The sequence below is a fragment of the Uloborus diversus genome, chromosome 2 (assembly GCF_026930045.1).
Source record: "Uloborus diversus isolate 005 chromosome 2, Udiv.v.3.1, whole genome shotgun sequence".
NCBI lineage: Eukaryota > Metazoa > Arthropoda > Arachnida > Araneae > Uloboridae > Uloborus > Uloborus diversus.
In genome coordinates this window covers 214,243,266-214,265,890 of record NC_072732.1, presented here as the reverse complement: position 1 = coordinate 214,265,890, position 22,625 = coordinate 214,243,266, and the positions used below count along the sequence as shown (strand labels likewise).

Below are 22,625 nucleotides of genomic sequence, written 5' to 3'. Positions count from 1 at the left end.
AAGAGATTCAGACTTTTGGGTAGACAGTTTAGTTCAACAGTAATACGGGAACACACGTACAGCAAGATAGAGAAAAATGTAATAAATTGCCTTAAACAAGAAGGCAGGTCTCTAAATAAGCTCTAATGGCAGATTATGCAACAGACAAACTCCTTTAGATAGACAAGATTTGATGGTAGATTGAAGAATATTTTATAGGAACTCTCTGTAGAAAGATGCATACGTCTTCATCAATAACAAACAAATGCTTTTAAGGCTGTTAAAGCAATAAAAGCAATTATTTACAACACTATTGAGGGCTAATAATTACTTGTACACAGAGCCTGACTAACTAAAAGTGAGACCCTGGGAACAGAATAATTTGGAGGCCCCCTGAAGACTCTTTAACAGAATTCATTGGTTGATTTACAGGTTTGGGGAACGTCTGAATGTATTTTTTGGGGGCCTCTTTGTCTATCACTGAACTATATAAATCATTTATCATGTGCATGCATTTATGATTTATGAATCCCTTTCCGGGCCCCTCATAATTTTGACATGGTAAATTCACTACTGGCTGAATGAATAAATATTCTCCTTTAAGAAAGTATTTTTAAAAATTAACAGGTCGTTATTATTTAATATTTTTTTAATGCATACATTTTTCCTCTTGTAGTCGTGCTATGCAGGTTTCTTTCTGTAATTTGGGGCCCCTTGGAAAGTTAAGGAACCAGTCCCAGGCCTAGTTGGCCTGTGCGGTAATCAGGCCCTGCTTGTACAAGTAACTATAGTAAGAAATATCTTACTTTATCAACTAAAAGCTGTTTAGATGTGAAGAAAAGTGATAGGAAGGAAAAACAGTAGCAGTTCATTGAACAAAAAACCAAAAGGTTTAAAGATTTATTTTTAGGAAAAAGCAAACCAGAGAACAAACAAGAGTTTGGAATTAAAGACGAGTGAGCAGTGCCGCAGAGTCATTCCACAGAAAACGGTCATCTTGCCCGCACATGATGCCTCATTAATTTCCTTAAAAATAACAATTTAAAAGCGTAATAACAAAAACTTTATTGCTTAACAAATTACAAACGAATGTGTGATTCCTTAGCAAAAGATTTTGTCAATACCTTTTCGAATAATTACTTTTCAATGCAATAAGGCGCTGCTTAATGTGATCACTTTGGGACAAATATAATTTGATAAAAATAACCGATTGATAACAATAACCGAAAAGAATATAGGAGACACAAAATAATGATTTTTTTCCCAATTAAGGTGTATTTATTTTGGCAATCTCAAATTAAAATCACAGTGACTCAACTGAACGCACTTTCAAATTATAAATTATTAAATTAACAGAATGGAAATATCTGAATTATAAAAAGTTAAAGCTAAATTATGCAATTTTTAATTACATAGTAATAGGTGAAATAAAATATGACCGTTTTCCCTGACATTCGTAAACCAGTTTCAAAGCACATTCAGCTTTTCTATCTTTTCCAGCATGGTTTTGCTTATTGTTTAAATTTTAATTTAACTTCGCTTTGTTTTCAATCTCGACACAATTCTTTAATAGTTTACAAAGCAATGGCAACAATGGAGGTCCTACATCAATGCCATGTCCAGCAGCTGAATTTTTTTAGATGCTAAGGAAAGTTTCCTTAGGGGGAGTCTGTGGTCACTGGGTGCGAATTTTCTGTAGCTTCATTCCTAGAAAAATTTTGAAATGCTATTGAAAACCACAAAATGCTACACAGAAAGTTAGTCTCGTCAGGGTTTGCCTATGTATTTCTGTTAATTGAGGAACAATAACAGGGAAAAAATTGAAAGTTTATGAAAAAGTGATAACAATAAACGAAGACGCTGATTACAATATTCGACTTTTCAACGTGTGTTAACATACAAGTGTTCCGGGACTTCATGATTCTGAAAACACTAAGCGAATGATAACATTAACCGTGATCACATTAAGCGACACCTACTGTATATGAACCAGGACAAAATGACTATTGTCCGTTTTTCATGAGAAGGCACTTTGCTACACCTTCTCGAATGCAGAGTTCTGAGGAAGTTTTGCATTGTATAGAAGGTTGGTACAAAATAACTTGGTATGTGCTGTTTAGTTTCATTTGCAAGAATAAATAATACAAAGACAAAAAAGTTGCGACCAACAACAGGATCTGGGTTGTGCAAGACTGGTCCTATTCAATTTATAAGTTACTAATAGAGGTCAAGAGCAGTCTTATGTTCTGTCATAGTTCATAGTTCTGTCATTTGTGCAAAAATCCAGTCCATCAGCAGTTGCCATTTTAAAACATTTAAATAACCAGATCAGACTACCAATAAACAGATATTCAAATGAGAGCTATTAGGTCAGCAACAGCCTAGAAGGCCATCACTTTTGTAATTATGTTCAGATCCTGGAAAGGTTTTACTCAGTAGCGCACACAAGGGTGGGATCCAAAGGGCCCGGACCCCTCCTTGTGTGCCGGACCCCCACAGTTCATGCATTTTTTTCTGTTTGATTATGATTCAATATATTTTACATGTAAAATATTTTCAAACAAAGATAAAAACAATTTTAGTTCTAAGAAGTGAAAAAATAAAATCCTCTTGTTAAATGATTTTTTAAAAAATGTGCATTTTTCATACAACAAATAGCACAAGCAAGGGATCTTTCTCGACTTTGAGAAGGCTAAAAACAGACTTCAGGAGTACTATGTATTATGAACATTTGATGGGTTCTTGTACTGCTCAATTCAAGCAATGTCACCATCACACAATGAATGAGTTATGGATAAAATCGAAAAAAAAAAAAAAGAAAACTATATTTTATTCAACGATATTTTTAAGCCTACTTAGGCAGACTGGTGAGTTTAAATGAATACAGGGTCATAATCATGCTTTAAGTTTTGAAATTACATATTAAAATGAATTTTTTCTAAGTCTTCAGACTTGGTGCTTCTTATACCTGAACTTGCATTTTTGAATAATGAGAAAAGTAAATGCGAACTCTTTTGCTTTCTGGTAATTAATTTAAGTATCTGTTATTAATATTTTTCACTAATTAGTGCTAATAATTTATTTTTTATTGTTTTTTTGTGATCGAGAATCGATAAAATGAAGTGAATATGTTTGACGGCATATTGGAGTATGATATTAAAATGGGACTTTTAACTCTGGACCCTCCCCTTGCAAAATTATCGTGTGCACCACTGGTTTTACTGAATTTCAAAAAATTGAGTATGTGGTATATAGGACTAGCATTTATTGCCTAACATATATTCAAAACAGATCTTGTTATGAATGTCAAAAAATCAAGTACTCCAAAAGACCAAATACATTTCATCCGAGAAATATAAAGGAAAACATTTTCCATTAAAGGTTTTTGCTTTCGAATCTATAAAAGAGTATTTACCAGGTTTTTTCACAAAATCCCCTTTTTTGTGAAAAATTAGATAATTTTGTAAAAATTCAAACAATTTAGTGAGACATGAAATAATTCATAAAACATGTGCCCCTTCCTATTTTCATGAGTAGTTAAAATAAACATTTTTCATTCTCTCAATATCTACCTGTGAAAAATTTAAAATTTACAACTGTTAAAAATAACATGCAAACTAATTCAGAAGCTCAGCAAGAAGTTTGTGACCGCTTTTGTTTTTCTATGCATGTGAATATGATGCACCTTTTAAATGAAGCTAAGTAATGGATTTCATGAAAAGAAATGCTGCATCAAAGACAATGATAGGAGATACAATTGAAAAAAGAAAACAAATATATACAAATGAGTGTCAAGATGATAAAGAGTATCAAAAATCAGTACATAGTAATGAAACAGAGTAAAAGAGAGCAAAAGCAGTATTCAGCATTGAGGGGCAAATAACTAAACTGGGCCCAGAGCCTGTTGCTGGTCGTCACTTTTGTATTTGTATTTGTATAATTGGAAAAAGAAAGGGTAGCAACATACCCATTTATTGGGGGGGGGGGAGGGGGGCAATTCAGCACACAAAAACTAGGTGTATTGTTTTTAGTCTTCGTTTAAAGGTATACAGCAGACAGATTTTTTACTTTTGTGAATTGTTTGGAAACGACTACATAACATGTCACTAAAGAAAATAATGTATAAAAGAGAGAGAGAGAGAGAGAGCAGATAACTGAAATGTAATATTTACCACAATTTCATATTCTGGACCCATAATTTGGCTCCATTTTGCTTGAATAGCTGCTTCAACTCTTGGTAATAAAGGAGTAGCTGAAAAAACAATTTTAAAATTTAACATATAGCTTAAGTAATTGTACATACTAGAACAAAAAAAAAAGTGAAAAGTTTCTATTTGCAATGACGAAGTTAATTTCAGTAGGACAATGAATTTTCCATCAAAGAGGATTAAAAAAAGGACATATTTTATAAAATTTGGGGTATGGTCTGTTTGATAAACTTGTTTTCATTTAATTAGCCATAACATAAGTAATTTAGTAGAATTCTATGTGCATGTAACCAGTGCTGTAGTTGAAATAAATATTTTGGGGAACTCACCTCGGGTTTGGGGGCTCAGAAAAAGGGAGGTTTGAAACTAATTTAGGTCACACTTGTATTACTTGTACAGTAAAAAACAAATATTTTGGGGGAAGGCATCTCTCCTTCTCCCTCCCCTCAACTGCAGCACTGAACGTGACAAAGACATGTAATAATTCCGTCAGGTATGAAGCAGATCCTATAAGTGCTCATTAAAAAAGTCATTTCCAATTATCTAATAATAGCTTCCACAAATTATAGGGATAAATAAATAAAACATTGGGGAGGGGGGGGGACTGATGATAAAAGAAAAGATACAGTGCTGTTAATTTTCAAAATCAGAAAATGAGCCATCTTAAAACTGTTTACTCACTGTGAGCATTCTGAGGCTTGGGAGTATCATCCCAGAAACTTTCAAAAAGTTTCTTATGCATATACATAAAGACTTTGCTTTTTATTAATGCTTGAACAATTTGGAAAATTAAAAAAAAGTAGGGGGAGGGGGGGTGCGGAGAGAGAAAGCTCCAGTAGCGAGCAATTGTAAAAACTGAAATCTCAAAATAATTAACCTTAACACAGAATTTTTGTTGCCAAACTGTGTGTATTCTATCGATTTTCCATTCATTTAAATTAAAGTTCTGTAATAAATCTTCATGAAATAGTTTGGGGAGAGCAAAAGCAAAAGTAAAGACAATACATATTTCTTTACAAAAACAAAAAGAGACAAATGCATACATTTTTAACTCATTACTTTTTGCTTTTTACAATTTACATTTTAAAATCTGATGTGTAAGGCAAAATGTGCAGGAACTTTTTAATGATTTAGCAATTAAAATATCAGCAGAATTTTAAAATTAAAGCCTAAGCTAAAATGTCTCCAATTCTTTTGATTTTTAGTTTATGGAAAAAGAAGTTAAAACATCATTATCAAAATGAAAAATCAATATGAATTGCTTGGTTATAATTGAAGGGCTCATTAGTGTACAGGTACAACAAAGATAGATAAGGAAAAATAAGTTGATACAGAAATGCATTTCCAATACTTTTTGCCTGCACAAATTATTTCATGGGTCAATATTTTGAGCAAAACGACATGCTCCAATTGTTTTAAAACATCTGATACCTACACTGATAGTTATAACGATAAATGACTAAAATTTCTCTTAATAAGCTAACTGGAAAAAATACTTTTATCTTTTAAAAACAGGAACAACAGCTATGTACACTATCTCATTAAAAAAAGAATGAAAAAGAAGGTTTTAAAATGAAAACAATTTATTGAAAAGCAATGAAATGTCAAAGGGTGCTGAACAGAAGAAGAGGTGATGTCATAAAAACTCAGGGATAGTGCCAGAGGCTTGGAAGCTGGTTAACATAACGCCGCTCTTCAAGAAAGGGTATAAAGGTAATGCAAGGAATGAAAGACCTGTAACTCTGACTTCAGTGGCTTGTAAAATTTTTGTAATTTGATCAAAGTCAGGATTATGAATTTTTTGGAGAAAAATAGTCTATTAACAAGTTTGCAGTAAGGTTTCAGGAAAGGTAAATTGTGTGTTACAAATTTATAGCATTTCTATGACAAGGTTATAATTACATTCGCTTTAGATTTAAAAAAAAAGTGTGCAGATGTTGCGTTTATATGTATTGATTTTCAAAAAGTTTTTGATAAGGTACACCATGTTGCTCTTTGCAGAGAATTAAATTATATAGGAATAGGACAAAAAATTTTACTGGTGGTAGAAGTGGGCTGACTGCATTGGTGCCCATATGGAGGAGGGGGGGGGGGCAGTGAGTGCCCAAGCCCTTAGAAATGAGAACTTCCTCGTTTTCAATACTCTTTTCTTTGCAAAAATGTAAAAACATTTCTTTTCCAGCCACTAATGAATAAGTCCTTAAAAATGTCAAATTTTAATGTCTCTAATCTGTACTGAAATCGGTTTACATGGGGGAAATATCCTGCTAAACCACGAAGAAAATATCTGAGCCCCAACCCCCTTAAAATTTTTCATATAAACGACCATGGCTGACTGGAAAGAAGCAGAGAGTAGATGTAAGGGGAAATCATTCTAAATGGAGAGGTGTTTTGAGTGGGGTACCTCAGGGATCAGTTTTAGGGCCTCTTTTGTTGATTATTTTTATGAAATTTGTATTTGTAAAACAAAAGACGAAAACAACAATTAGTTTTTAACAATAATGTTCCTGACTTGCGTTAATTGCAAACATTTATGAGTTGAGTTTGTGATCCCCTCTCCTTGAGATGGGGACTCATTTTCAAGAATTTGGAGCAAAGAAAAGCGCATTGTAACATCCCATATGACAAAGAAATAGCAAATGTTCAAATGAGCATGATACATATCTATCATATGACACAACTATTTGTAGTCATACAAATATTTTACTGCAGAACTGTTTTCATAAATCACTGCACGGAACGTGTGCAAACTTTGTAGCGTTATCTTTCATTTCCAGTTACGCTAATTTTACTTTCTGTTGCTTACTTTTTGAGTAAGAGAAAATACAGCACTGTTATTTGAGGAACATTATTGTAATCAGTAGAGCAATCTCAAATGAATACATATACAGTCGAACCTCCATATGTCGAACTTCCACATATCGAAATTTTCTATATATTGAAATCCCAGCAAATTTCTATGTTCATTATATAGAAAAATTGTTTCTATATATCAAAAAAATCTCTATATATCGAAATTTTTTCGAGACATTCGTAGATTTTTTTTCCACTTTAGACTGTGTGTCTCATGAAAAGTAAAGGTTAGAGGAGAAAATTACGTACACACTAAAGGTTGCTACGGAACTCATAAGAAATCTGGGGTTGAAGGGTGTGTAGTTTAGTCGTTGTTCCATTCTGAAGTTCTTAAATTCCCTCAAGTTTATTTCAAATCTTAGTTGTAACCAGTAACACTGTAAAATCAGTTTCAAATTATCCCTTTTGTTTGTTGATTATCATTTCTAGTCTTCTTAGCTTCAGTAAAAATCATTCAAGTTTAGTAGGATTGATTGTTTACTTTTCTCCCGATCACATTGTTAAAACGAAAATCCCCTAATGTTGCGATCAAGTTGAATTGCCGAAGAATATGAAGATGTATGGTTGGCGTAAAAATGTAATTTCTGTTAATTTTTTAATCATTAACTTTCATTTAATCCGATACTCGTATAAATTATAAATTGTGTTTCATACACGAAAATTAGCTTTTATTTGTTTTAGGATACTTTTATGATAAAAAACGATAGTTTCCATACATCGAAATTTCTATATATCGAATTTTTTTCCGACAATTTGCTACTTCGATATATGGAGGTCCGACTGTATATACAATAAATCTCAGATTTCATGATGAGAAAAATTCAATGAGGAAATTCTCCAAAAATATTTGCATAATATGAGAAATCAATTAAAGATATGCCCATTTACTTTTAGACTTAGCCAAAAATAATAACTTTCGTGAAAATATGATAGTATTAAGTTCACAAGTTAGACATGTGAGGGAAAAGAAAAAATGAAGTATTTTGAATTAAAAAATAAATTAAGAAAAAAAAACCATTAACAACAATGCACAATATGTTGCTGTATTTTTTCAAATCTTAGTTTCCAGCTGATTGTTCATTTTTTTGGTTCAAAAAATTTAAATTAAAAAAAAAAAAAACGAAAAAAACTTTTGTCAAAGTGAAACCACAGAAACAATAATATGATTATGTGCTCTCATTTTCAAACTCATTGAGGCTAACAACATGCTTTACAATTTTAAACTAAATGTATATTAACTTTTTAAGTCATGTTTCGTGATTTCCAACCTCAAATCTTGGGATCTTTTACTATTTCTACTCAAAATGAAATAAAAGAGGAATATTCAAAAAGATACTTCTCAGGATTGCGAGATCTTTGGAATAAAAACAAAGAGTCAAAACACAAATTATGGACCATTTACCATATTCTTCATCAATGAGGAGATTGATATCATTAACATCAACATCTTTATTAGCTGCCTCTGCCAAAAGCTTTGTTTCGTGTACTTGGGCTTGAATGCTTGGAAATGAAGGATAACTTAACTCTCCAGTTGCTGGAAAAAAAGAAATAAATCCATCATTAACATTTTTTGAGAGTTTTATTTATTTGTACACATTTTCGAAAAAGTAAAACTGGATAATGATTAGAGATTGTTTATCAGTTAAAACTTTTCTATGAGCAGAAAAGTACAACAGAATAATCAGTATACACCTAGTTGGGGCAACCTTAACCTGGTAGAAACATAATGTTGTAATTACCATCTGTGTAGGCTTCACAACAAGGGTGCAACCAGAGGGGGGCCCACAGGGCCCGTGCCCCCCCCCAGAACGCTAATTTGAACAATTTTCAAAAATACTCTATTTTTTTTTATTGGAACGAAGATGAACGCGCTTTAAGAAAATGAAGTGGTTCCAAAGTAAGCAGGGACGACGAGAGGTCATTTAAAACTTCCCCCTCTCTCTCATTTTCGGCATTTATTTTTTCTGTAGTTAGGAACTAATGGTTCATAACACTGCCTATTTCTTCTGCTACTGCGGAGCGATCATTTTCAACATTGCGCCGTCTCAAATCCTATTTAAGAAGCACAATGATGCAAGAACGCTTAAATGGATTAGCACAGCTTTGTATCAACAAAGATATAGTTGTACAACCAGATGAAGTTATTGAAGAACTAACCAAGAAACAACGATGGTTAAACTCAGGCCCGGACTGGCCAGGTCGGCTAGTCGGCGATCGCCGAGGGCCCCCAAGCTAGGAAGGGCCCCCAAATGAAGCGAAAAAAATTTGTAGCAAAAAATGATTTTACAATTCTTTGATTTTCTTGTAACAATTTAAATCTGTTTCCTTATACGTTTTGCCAGGATCAGGGCATGATTACTGAATGGACCAACTATACTGTTGTCTAGGACCCTTGCTTTTTAGGGGCCTCCCAATGGGTAAAGTTGTTTTAGCTAATGACTAAAAATAAGATTTGACTGAATAGTGGCTCCAAAAAATCTTTGCTTAGAACCTTCCTGTATCTTAATCAAGCCCTGTCCGGGATGCTTTTGATCACTCTTTCTAGTTTTATACAAATAGCACACTGAGCCTAATTAAAGCCTGGTAGGGCCCCGGGTTAAACATCAATTTTAGGTAAGGGGCCCCTAGAGCTTTAAATTCTCTGAATTTGTCCCGTATACAGGGCCAGATTACCAAATAGGCAACTTAGAAATCGCCTACGGGCCCCCAACAGAAATGTTCGGCCTCCCTGCAAAAAATCATCAGGGCCCCTAACCACCCACTGGAATGCTCCCCCCCCCCTCAAAAAAAGTAAAAGAGTGGTTGTTTTTGTATGCTTCATTATTTCTACCTAAATTTTGATTTAATTTGTTTAAATATTTTTACAAGTTTATTATTATTTTAAGGTTTTGACTTGATGGGACTTTAAATCCTGATTTTTTGGATGCCCATTTCAATTTTAAGCTATATAAGCAAGTAAGCAAGAGTTTCTCAGGACTTAACAGTATTCTAATAATAACTGTTCTCTGTAAATCTTGTTTTTGAAAAAAAGTATTCACATTGTATGGAATTCATACTGATTTGGTAAATGAATTAGCTTTCGTTCTGTATTTCTTTAAAGTTTCAGGCATGTTTTTTTCGATTCGAGGGTTTTCTTTCAAATATTTTATTTTCTGTTGTCTAATTGAAATTTTCTTTGAATTTGTTTTTGTCTCATTAATTAATTTTATTTCATTTATGTTGATGTTGATGGTATTTAATGTTCTTTTCTGTGATGAACCAAAATTCACGGAATTTTTTGTTTACCTGAACTGGTCAAAACATTTTTTCGTGAAAATACTACGACCAGTTTTCACAGCATTTTCGGTAATTTTTTGAATGCTTTGTATCCGTTTTTTGAATTTCATTTTATTCCTCTATTAACCGGGATGTTTAGAGGTGTTGTGTGTATTTTATATAAGTTGAGATATGAAACATAAATATCAATCGTTTGATCAAGTTAAATTTTTGTTTTCACGCTTTTAGAACTGTTGAGAATATCATTAAGAGATTCAGGGGTGCCCAACCCCCCTAAGAGCAAGGGTGCACCTCCTTAAATATCACGAAGAACCCCCCCCAAAGCAAGAGCCCCCCTCCCCAGAAAAGTGAAAAATACCCCTCAAAACAACCCCCCTAAAACTTTCAATGGTGCAGTCTGCGCCATGACCCCCCCCCCCCCCCAGATGGATGGGCATCCCTGAAGAGAGATTTTTAAACTTTGCGGATTTTTCATGCTTTCCGTACACACACACACACACATATATATATATATATATATTTTTTTTTTGTGTGTGTGTGTGTGTATCTAAAAATGTGTTTAAAAATCATAGTTGCACAGTTTAGCTGCTCCTGGGTTAATGTGTGTTGAGTTTCGTTTTTTATTCAAATATTTGCTAAAACATATTTTCAACTTTTAAAATTTTAGCAAAGGTATTAGGGGCCCAACTAAGATATCGAGGGGTCGTAGGCCAAAATTTTTTTGGGGGGCCCTGTATTCAAACTCTATTCATTGGCTAAAACAATTTTAGCCACAAACTAAAGTAGTTTCAGCCATTTGAGGGCAAAACTCAACACATAAATATCGGGGGTCCTAAGCTACGCCTAGTTGGCCTATTCAGTAAACACATCCTGGAGGTGTTTAGATGTTCGATTTATTTTTAAAAAGATTCTTTGGTTTCTCTGGCCGTGGGCGCCTTAGTGGTGTGCCCCCGCCTCGCATTACAGAGTCTGCGAGTACGCAGGTCTCGAGAGTAATCCTAAAGTTGAAAAAAGTTATCTCTTGCAAATTCCAACAAATAAAATTTTAACCAACAACTTTTCTTTCCTTCCCTATTTCTCCAAGTGTACTACCGACGCGACGCCTCCGGGGGTGTTGGCAGTACTACACAGCTTTGTCAATTGGGTTCCACGTATGGTTTAGTTACTCCGGTGAGAGGAGTAAATTAGGATCCCTCGGAGAGTGATGTCAGCTTTTGTGATCCAGGCCGGTAAAAGTGCGTTTCTCCACGTTTCTGCAAGTTCTTGTAGAAGCAAAAAGATGAGATAAGACAAGAACTGTGGAATTTGCGTATGGATGATGGCCGTGTGAAAAAATCTTGAACAAAAGAGACATGCAGGTGTAATAAAAATAGGAATAATAAAAACTTCATGACTCGTTCAAAACTCAATGGGTTCATGTTGATTGCTTTAGAGCCTCATCTCCTTTTGCTTTTAAACCAGTAAATAAATGGTAAAATTGAATGCACATGGAAATCTTTATGAAAGGGTTCATCGGATATTTTCAATAAAACTATTCCACGTGGGGTTTTGTCTTCTGCAATCGGAATTATAGTAAGATAGTTGAAGATTTGTATTTACTTGCGTGCAAGCCAACTATAATTTTTATTATGGAAATTAAAAGATAGATACATTGGGACAAAATAGTGACAAGATGAAGCAAAAAAGGTATGATTATTTTTTTACTATTAAGGCATTGCTTTAAGCTAAAAATAGCGTATGATAAAAAAAATCTCAGCCCTTCCAACAGAGACTCACGCACGGAGAGTATAAGAGGCTCCCTCTTAGACTAAGCCCCCCCCCCCCTCCCATTAGGCCTAAAATTGCAGAATGTTATATATGATTTTCAAAAATTTCCCAAACAAATAATTTGTGGTAAATTTAAATAAAATTTGCAAAAAGTCTCTAAATTAGCGTTTTGTTATGTGATGCTAAGATCCAATGTGAAAGTAGAAGACGAAGAATATAAACACGATTATGATTTGTAATTTGTGTATTGTCAATCAAGCTATTATTTACTAAGAACTCAATTTTGATATTTTAAAAAATAGTTTTGAATTTATATTTTTAATAATTATTTTTTCCCGTGCGGGAAAAACATAGTATTTCATAGGACGGTAAATACCAGTGGTGGGAAAAACCTTTCCATCCCTGGCCCTGCATCTCAATCTTTCTCCACACAGTCTCCTCTTACAAGGTAAATAAAGTTTTTAAAAAAATAATAATAAAGAAAAAAAAAGGAGAAAAACGTTCAATTCAGAAATAACGATAAATAAAATAATGCACCTTTAATAGATTTTGTAAAAATGGCATGGGATTTCGTTCTGCTAAAGGGTAAGGCAAAACTTCAAACACACGTTTTTTTTATACATAAATTTAACTTTAGTTGTATTATTTAACATGTCCAAAAAGAAAAAGCAATTTTTGAAACAATAACATTCTCACATTTTCGCGGGAATGGGCCCCCAGAACCCCCATACCAGGGGCTCCCTTTCCAGAAGGAGCCAGTCCGGGCCTGGTTAAACTTTGTGGTTATAGACAATAAGACAATTTTATAAGTGTACATATGCAATGTGGATATTTAGGACTAGTCAAGTGTAAGTGATTTTATTGATTATTTTGTTGTATTTTTAAGTGATTTCATGCCATTTTAACGTGTTCCTTTTTTTCTCCTTTCCTTGAATGATCTTAAAAATATGAATAGTTTAGAGCTTTTGGTGATAAAAATTCGTGCGCATTTTGATTTATTTCATTAATATAGTAAACAAAGCAATAACAAGCATTGATTTCCATTTATTAATTTGAACATCTTACCGCCATACTGTTGTTTCAAGTACTTTAAAGTTTATTCTTAACGTGATTTCAATTCTGGCATAAGAACAACTAATGTTTTTGCAACAGTTTTTGAATAAATAGCAAAACTTATACAATTTTAAGGAATTTTACTAAATAATATTAATAATAATAATAAATATATATTGGTGTAAAGAGAGAGAGAGAACACTGATAGAGTGTTGTGAAAAAAAAATTGTGTCCCCCCCCTAAAAATTATTTTTTGGTTGCGCCCCTGCTTCACAATGCTGCCTGCCAGGTTAGGTTTGACCCAACTATAGTTTGAAACTGATGTTCAAAACAGTATTCTTTGGGGGTGAAATTGAAGTTCAAAATGCATAAGAAATGGGAGAACAAAGAGTAATAAACAGCAAATACGGGGAAAATTTAAATGAGGGTTGGTTCAAATGCAGACTGCCGTTATTGTTGCCAGACTTTCAGGAGAAAGAGTGGTGCAAAATGTCAAAAGAAGCTGCCAGAGGCAACAAAAGGTCTTCCGATTATTTCTTTTAACTTTAGTTTGTAACTGAATGTTATGTTTATTCATGAAAACAGGGGGCATTTGAGTTAAAAACGTGAAAAAAGAGATATTATTTATCAACTTTCGCTCAAATTTTAAGTATCCCAAAAAATTAGCAGTCATTCAATTCAGAATTTCATAGCTTTGAATATTTCAATTCTTTAAACAATTATTTCAGTTGCTCTGTTTGACCGAAAAGTTTTTAACAAAATGTGTCATATTTTAATAAACAATACTAGTCAAATGGTGTAAAAATTCAAATCGTATAAGGTTTTTTTTTGCCATTAAATACGGAATTTTTGCGAAAATTTTACTTAAAAAGAAAAAAACAAAATCGAATTTAAAAAAATAAAAAACGCACTGGAATATACTAAAGGCGGCAAATTTCATGATTCTAATGATGGAAAAACTGATCAGTTAAAACAGCTGAATACGCAAAACATTACATGAAATCAGAAACAGAGCTCAGTAGTTCATCAAAAGTGTATTAAAAGAAAGTGAAAATAAATAAACAAATTTAAAAAAAAGTGCAGGAAAAAAACAAAAGTCGAAAAACACTCTGCCCTTTGGAAGAACACAAAGAGCTATAAGCATGAGCAAAAGCCAAAAATGGCCGCCAGTAGTGGGGAGAAAAAAAAAGTCGCTGATCCTTGTTTTTTCTTCTTCTGTAAACGGTATTTAATGATGTTCTTTTTGACTTAAAAAGTTCAAACAAACTTTTTATTAGGATTATTAAAAAAAAAACATCTTTGGATTAATATGAAAATTTAAAAGTTGTCAATTACTCCCAAACTAAGGTAACAAAATTTGAGGCAAAATTATACTTAAAATTAGAGTATAACGAGCTGATGTGTGCATCACATGACTTCCTTTTACTCCAATTTAATGTCATCTTCCCATTATTAGTAATTTTAATGTGATTCAATAGTTTACTCTCTAAATATAACCAACAGAAACTAAATTAAAAAAAAAAAAGCCAAATTTGTCGCCAAGTTGGCAACGAAATTGGATATTTGACTGAAACTTCTTTTGCGAATACAATAAATACTTCCTTTAACTTTGACATGTTAGCATGACGATGTTGAAGGAACAATTTAAAAATAAAACTATCAGTTACAGAAAAAATGTAGTCATCACTCTACCGCGCTTGTCACATTCAACTTCAATGCAGCATCCAAGGGTTCAGGCAAATGTAAAATATTAACTGGAAGCAGTCATGACTCACCTATGGCCAGTTGTAGTTGCTGGTACTTGGCTCCCCTGAGATACCTCGCTAAGCGTAGCTTCACGGACTTCCCGGTGCTCCTCAGGACTTCGACAGCATCGTGATTAGTATAGCCGTGTAAAGGGCGACCATCCACCTGTAGTGACAAAGAATAGACGGTTTAGAACTTGTTCGGTACAACATTAAGATACAGTAAAACCTGCAAAGTTAACCACCCTTGTAAGTTGACCACCTGTCTAAGTTGACCGCTTTTTCCAGTAACGGAACTAGCCCTACATCATAAAAATCAGCCTCTGTAAGTTAACCACCTGTTTAAGTTGACCACTAAAGTAGTGCACCATAAGAAGTCAACTTACACAGGTTTCACTGTACTAGTTTCACAATTGTTCTAATATTAAGGTCATAAGTGTTTCTTTGTTCATTTTTTTTTTCTAAAATTCTCTTCAATGAAAGACCTTCATATTGCTTACACATCTTTCAGAGCCAAAGGCACCATGCTCCTCAGAAATTACCCAGAACAACTGAACAACTTTTAGTAAAAGGTAATGCATTAAAAAAAAAAAAAAAACACTTAAGCGGTTTGAATGTAAGAGTGTACCAACTCGGTAAAAATGGCAGCCTAAGAAGGATTTAGGTACGTCTTTCGGTCTTCCCGAGTTAGTTATGTCTTAAAGATAAATTTAAATTTGAATTACTTTAGAGTTTTTCAAGATAGTGAGACAAAATTTTGTGAATTGTTGCATTAACTTGCAAATGCATTTAAAAATAATACTCACACAAGATTACAACATCCGCAATGATATTCAATTGAAGAGAATTAGCATTAAAACTAAATTTCAAAAAGATGAATAAAATTCTTCCAAAAAACTAGTCAGTTTCACGTTTTACCCCTTTAGCTCCAGAAGTGGGACATCATAATTCAAATCTCAGCAACTAAATATAGTTACAGAGGAACAGAAGTAAACAACAGTACAACAGAAATAAAACCCATGTCAAAGAAAACAATCCAAACGTAAATCAAAGAAATTGCTACTGATAAATTAAGTGTGGGATAAGTTGATCAAAGTTTCGAAAATCTTACAAATCACCGAAGTCAAACTTACAGGTCTATAATTCCCAGCAATACCTTTAGACCCCTTCTTGAAGAGTGGCATTATGTTAGCCAGCTTCCAATCCTCTGGCACCGTCCCCGAGTTATAAGAAGCATTGAAAATATTCAAAATAACATCCACTAATTCCTCTGCACATTCAACTAAAATTTTTGGATAAATATTATCTGGTCCCAGAGCTTTAGTTGCTTTAATCTTTTTCAAATGAAATAAAACCTCCTCCCTGGAAAATACAAAATCCTCAAGCTGTATAATAGCTTGTGTCTTGTTAGTGTCAACTGTTGGGATACAGTTATCGTTAAACACACTGGAAAAAAAGTTATTTAAAACATTTGCAATACCCCTATCGTTTTGGATTAAATTTCCATACTCATCAACCAAAGGCCCAATTTGACTGTTTCCAGCTTTCCCAGAATTAGCGTAAGCAAAAAACCTCTTAGGGTTCCCATCAATGTCATCTGCCAGCCTTTGCTCCAATTCCCTTTTCTGAATCCGTACCAAATACTTAAACTTTCGCCTTGCCTTACCATACTGGAGCCTCTCCGCACTCTGACCAGTTTCTTTAAACTGACGAAAAGTGGCTTACTTATAATTAAGAGCTTCTTTAGTCTCCCTGGTAAACCACATGGGCCAAATTTTGGTACTAACACCTTTTCTCCTAAATGGAACATAGTCCCCAACCGTTTTAGCAAGTTTATCCTTAAATTCCGTCCACTGCTGATCTACGTCGCTATTTTCCAATCCTGACGAAAAAACCTCTTTCAAGCTCTGCCTAAGTGCAACAAAATCCGTGTTTCTGAAATTGGGCACAAATCTAAAATTATCATCTTTGCACACTTCAAATTTAACCTGGAACCTAATGCTGTTATGATCACTATCTCCAATATGCTCCCCTACACACAACCCCTGAACAAAACTACCTATGTCACAAAAAACTAGATCCGAAATCGCCTCCTCTCGAGTTCCCTGAGTTACAACTTGATCTAAGAAACAGTCACCAATTACTTTTAAAAATTCCTCTTCTTTGCCATTACCAGGATAAAAATTATTCCAATCAATACCCGGAAAATTGAAATCCCCCATTATGATAACGGATCCCTTACTGGACATGTCACTAATAATACGGTACATCTGTTCATCTTGTCCCTGGTTTGAATTAGGTGGCCTATAAATGTTTCCAAAGCGTAGCTTTTTGCCCTTACTGCTCATCAACTCCAGCCAAACCATATCAATATCAGTAGGCTTATCATTTATGACCAATTCATTGCAAATAAAATTGTCTCTAACATAAAATAAAACCCCACCACCTCTTTTACCTACTCTATCCTGTCTGAACAAATTATACCCAGCAATATGTAATAACTCTGCATCAGATTCGGTAGCCCATGTCTCTGTAATTTCAATAACATCCAACTTCTCATCCATGACTATGCTATTCAATTCATCCATCTTGTGCCTAATACTGCGAGCATTGGTATAGAAAACTTTAAGCATGCCTAAGTTGCTTTTATTTAACACCCTGAAATTTCCTAAATTACGATTGTTAACATAACTACTCTTGTTCGTCACTTTATTTCCATTTCTAGCAATACCCAAAAAAATTTCATTCTCTCGATACCTGATGCTTGAACCATGCCCCCCATTCCCTAAAATTAATCCACTAACCATTTTGACCCCTGCAGAGCTCAGATGCAGGCCATCCCTAGCAATCCAATCCCGTTTACAATGACTCCATACATCAATAAACATGATCCCCAACCGTTTTCGCTAGCTTTTCCTTAAACTCTGCCCACTGAAGATTCACATCGCTATTGTCCAATCCAGAAGAAAAAAACTGCTTTCAAACTCTGCCTAAGTGCCACAAAATCGGTATTTCTGAAATTGGGCACAAACCTAAAATTCTCTACTTTTTGCGTATCAAATTGAATCCCAAACCTAATACTGTTGTGATCACTGTCTCCAATGTGTTCCCCTACACATAACCCCTGAACAGAACCTTCCATATCACAGAAAACTAGATCCAAAATCACGTCCTGTCGATTATGCAGATTTATGCAGATTATGAAGCCGCCAGGTTAGGTTTGCCAGAAATTATAGATTTATACTTTTTTTTAGAACTAGAAATGGGAATAAAGATGTACCTCAAATCACACAATACGAATCTAGAAGTATTCAACATAAAATATAGTGTGAGTAGTTTTAAGAAGACTATTGATCTTTATTTAGGATTGATAAAGGCTAGAACCACTCTAGATGGTCCCGAGTCTGTTACTGGTCATCACCTTCCGATTATTTCTTACTGAAATAAATGAATACATTTTTCACAATGTAGCATGATCACCTTCAATTTTACACTGAAAACATCAACGACATAAATAGCAAAACATAAAGTAAAAAAAAACAATAAGGAGCAAGCACTGATACAAGGGAGGGGCAATCGCTCCTCGAGGGTTCAGAACTCTCGCCCGAAAGTTTTTAAATGATTGTCGGTAATCTTAGGAGGAGCAGAAGACATTCGGAGGCCTTCTCTGGACATTTTTTAAAACTGAAGTCAAAAGGTGCGGTTGTAGAACATATGAGGTTGAGGTAGTTAACGTAAGGGGAAAACGATGGGGTTCGAGGAATTTCCTTCGGAAATTTTGTGAAACTTAAACCCCAACAGCGCAATTTTTACAATCATCGATGATATTAATACAAATACAAATACAAATGTGACGACCAGCAACAGGCACTGGGCCCAGCTAGGCTGGTCCTAGTCAATTAATTAGTCCCCAATGAAGATCAATGGCCCTCTTAAAGCTATCCACTCCCTTGCTCATTACCGCCTCTTCCGGTAAGCTATTCCAAGTGCCCACAACCCTGCTAAAGTAGTAGTTTTTCCTGATTTCCAAGTTAGCCTGAGATTTAAATAGCTTAAAACAATGACCCCTTGTCCTGCTTTCCCCGCAAAAATTTAATCCATTTACATCTTTCATTTTGATAAATTTAAATAACTGAATCATGTCCCCTCTGACTCTCCTTTGCTCCAGGCTATACATGTTAAGCCTATTAAGTCTGGTATCATAATCTAAATCTGAGAGTCCCCTTACTAATTTAGTTACCCTTCTTTGAACCCTTTCCAATACAAAAATATCTTTCTTCAGATAAGGCGACCAAAACTGAACAGCATACTCCAAATGAGGTCTTACTAAACTCCTATATAAAGGCAGAAGAACTTTCTTAGATTTGTTTGAAATAGATCTATTGATGAACCCAAGCATTTTGTTGGCTTTGTTACTAGCAATACTGCACTGTTGACTAAACTTGAAGTCCTGATTTATAAAGACACCCAGATCCATAACATTTTCTGCCTGATTTAAGACTGAACCCTGTAAACGATATCTCATACGCTTATTTCCATGACCTAAGTGTAGCACTTGACATTTCCCTACATTAACTGACATACCCCATTTATCTGCCCACTTAGTAATATGATCTAAATCCTCTTGCAGCTGTTTTACTTGTTCTTCCTTTTCGACAATCCCCATAACTTTTACATCGTCAGCAAAACAATTCATGCTTCCAGAAATATTTTCATTGATGTCATTCATAAATATAATAAACAAAAGAGGCCCTAAAACTGATCCCTGAGGAACCCCACTTAAAACATCACTCCAATTAGAATGATTTCCTCTCACAACTACTCTTTGCTTCCTACCAGTAAGCCAATTTCTAACCCAAAGTAAAGTTTTTCCTCCTATTCCAATGTCAGCTAACTTGCTGAGAAGAGCAACATGCGGTACCTTGTCAAAAGCTTTTTGAAAATCAATATAAACAACATCCACACATTTTTTGTTATCTAAAGCTGAGGTAACCTTGTCGTAGAAATGCAATAAATTAGTAGTACAGGATTTACCTTTCCTGAAACCATACTGCAAACTAGTCAACAGACTATTAGTCTCTAAGAACATCATGATCTTAATTTTGATCAAAGTTTCGAAAATCTTACAAATCACCGAAGTCAAACTTACAGGTCTATAATTCCCAGCAATACCTTTAGACCCCTTCTTGAAGAGTGGCGTTATGTTAGCCAGCTTCCAGTCCTCTGGCACCGTCCCCGAGTTATAAGAAGCATTGAAAATATTCAAAATAACATCCACTAATTCCTCTGCACATTCAACTAAAATTTTTGGATAAATATTATCTGGTCCCGGAGCTTTAGTTGCTTTAATCTTTTTCAAATGAAATAAAACCTCCTCCCTGGAAAATACAAAATCCTCAAGCTGTATAATAGCTTGTGTCTTGTTAGTGTCAACTGTTGAGATACAGTTATCGTTAAACACACTGGAAAAAAAGTTATTTAGAACATTTGCAATATCCCTATCGTTATGGATTAAATTTCCATGCTCATCAACCAAAGGCCCAATTTGACTGTTTCGAGCTTTCCCAGAATTAGCGTAAGCAAAAAACCTCTTAGGGTTCCCATCAATGTCATCTGCCAGCCTTTGCTCCAATTCCCTTTTCTGAATCCGTACCAAATACTTAAAATTTCGCCTTGCCTTACCATACTGGAGCCTCTCCGCACTCTGACCAGTTTCTTTAAACTTACGAAAAGTGGCTTGCTTATAATTAAGAGCTACTTTAGTCTCCCTGGAGAAGCACATGGGCCAAATTTTGGTACTAACACCTTTTCTCCTAAATGGAACATAGTCCCCAACGGTTTTAGCAAGTTTATCCTTAAATTCCGTCCACTGCTGATCTACGTCGTTATTTTCCAACCCTGACGAAAAAACCTCTTTCAAGCTCTGCCTAAGTGCAACAAAATTGGTATTTCTGAAATTGGGCACAAACCTCAAATTATCATCTTTGCACACTTCAAATTTAACCCGGAACCTAATGCTGTTATGATCACTATCTCCAATATGTTCCCCTACACTCAACCCCTGAACAAAACTACCTATGTCACAAAAAACTAGATCCAAAATGGCCTCCTCTCGAGTTCCCTGAGTTACAACTTGATCTAAGAAACAGTCACCAATTACTTTTAAAAATTCCTCTTCTTTGCCATTACCAGGATAAAAATTATTTTAATCAATACCCGGAAAATTGAAATCCCCCATTATGATAACGGATCCCTTACTAGACATGTCACTAATAATACGGTACATCTGTTCATCTTGTCCCTGGTTTGAATTAGGTGGCCTATAAATGTTTCCAAAGCGTAGCTTTATGCCCTTACTGCTCATCAACTCCAGCCAAACCATATCAATATCAGTAGGCTTGTCATTTATGACCAATTCATTGCAAATAAAATTGTCTCTAACATAAAATAAAACCCCACCACCTCTTTTACCTACTCTATCCTGTCTGAATAAATTATACCCAGCAATACGTAATAACTCTGCATCAGATTCGGTAGCCCATGTCTCTGTAATTCCGATAACATCCAACTTCTCATCCATAACTATGCTTTTCAATTCATCCATCTTGTTCCTAATACTGCGAGCATTGGTATAGAAAACTTTAAGCATGCCTAAGTTGCTTTTATTTAACACCCTGAAATTTCCTAAATTACAATTGTTAACATTACTACTCTTGTTCGTCACTTTATTTCCATTTCTAGCAATACCCAAAAACATTTCATTCTCTCGATACCTGGTGCTTGAACCATGCCCCCCATTCCAACTTAGTTTTTTGACTCCGAAGCCCTTAAAATTAATCCACTAACCATTTTGACCCCTGTAGAGCTCAGATGCAGGCCATCCCTAGCAATCCAATCCCGTTTACAGTGACTCCATACATCAATGAACCTGATACTGCGCTTTTCGCAAATTGACTTCAGTAGCAAGTTCATACACCTCGCACGTTGATTTAGCCAGCTCCTATGCACTCCATACCTGGGAAGCAAACCAACCACTTGGGCATTCGTCGAAAAGCTGGTTGCTTTATCCAACAGGGATTCCCATTCCCTAGAAAACTTCTCATTTTTACTGTGGCCTACATCATTTGTTCCCACCCACAAAGTAACCATGTCCTCCTTATTCAATACTCCCTTCTTTTCAGCAACCATATTAATGTCTTTTACCCGAGCCCCTGGTAAACAACACCTAGCCACCTTACGCTTTACTCTCCCAACTGTGTTACCCACCTCCCTTACCATAGAGTCCCCCAAAATTACACCCTTAGTTTCCCAATCTAACTCCTCATTTGAAACTTCCCCCTGAATCTCTGGAACATTTATACCCTCTACAACTGGCTTACACCCTAATGCTAACTGGGCTTCCAAAACTAGCATCTTAAGTCTTAAGTCTGAGAGTTCAGCACATTTAGTGCAAATATAATCCTCTTCAAAAACAGACTCATTTTCCCCCTTATACAGGCAGAACATATGACATAAATCACAAGAGATCCACCTGTCCCCCTTCCCACTCTTTACCTCTTTCATAATGCATATAACACCCATTTCTACTCAGTGAATATGTTCCAAAAGGCAAAACAGTAAGATAAAAATGCAAAAAAACACAGAATAAATACTAAAAACAGCAGTAAATAAACAGAGTTGCTACACCCAATAAAGCACACAAGATCAAAAACCAGGAGATCACCACATGTTAGGCTTAGCTCCA

The 22,625-nt window shown here is 34.8% G+C and overlaps 1 protein-coding gene across 1 annotated transcript in view; it reads right to left on the bottom strand.

Annotated features, from left to right (window-relative positions):
• LOC129216790 (patj homolog) overlaps positions 1 to 22,625 on the bottom strand; it is a 692,348-nt gene that overhangs the window by 158,500 nt on the left and 511,223 nt on the right. Inside the window, exons 11-13 of the mRNA XM_054851005.1 lie at positions 14,912 to 15,047; positions 8,443 to 8,574; positions 4,152 to 4,231 (exon numbers count right to left, since the gene is read on the bottom strand). Of these exons, the coding sequence (XP_054706980.1) occupies positions 4,152 to 4,231; positions 8,443 to 8,574; positions 14,912 to 15,047 (348 nt within the window). The remainder of the gene's footprint in view (positions 1 to 4,151; positions 4,232 to 8,442; positions 8,575 to 14,911; positions 15,048 to 22,625) is intronic.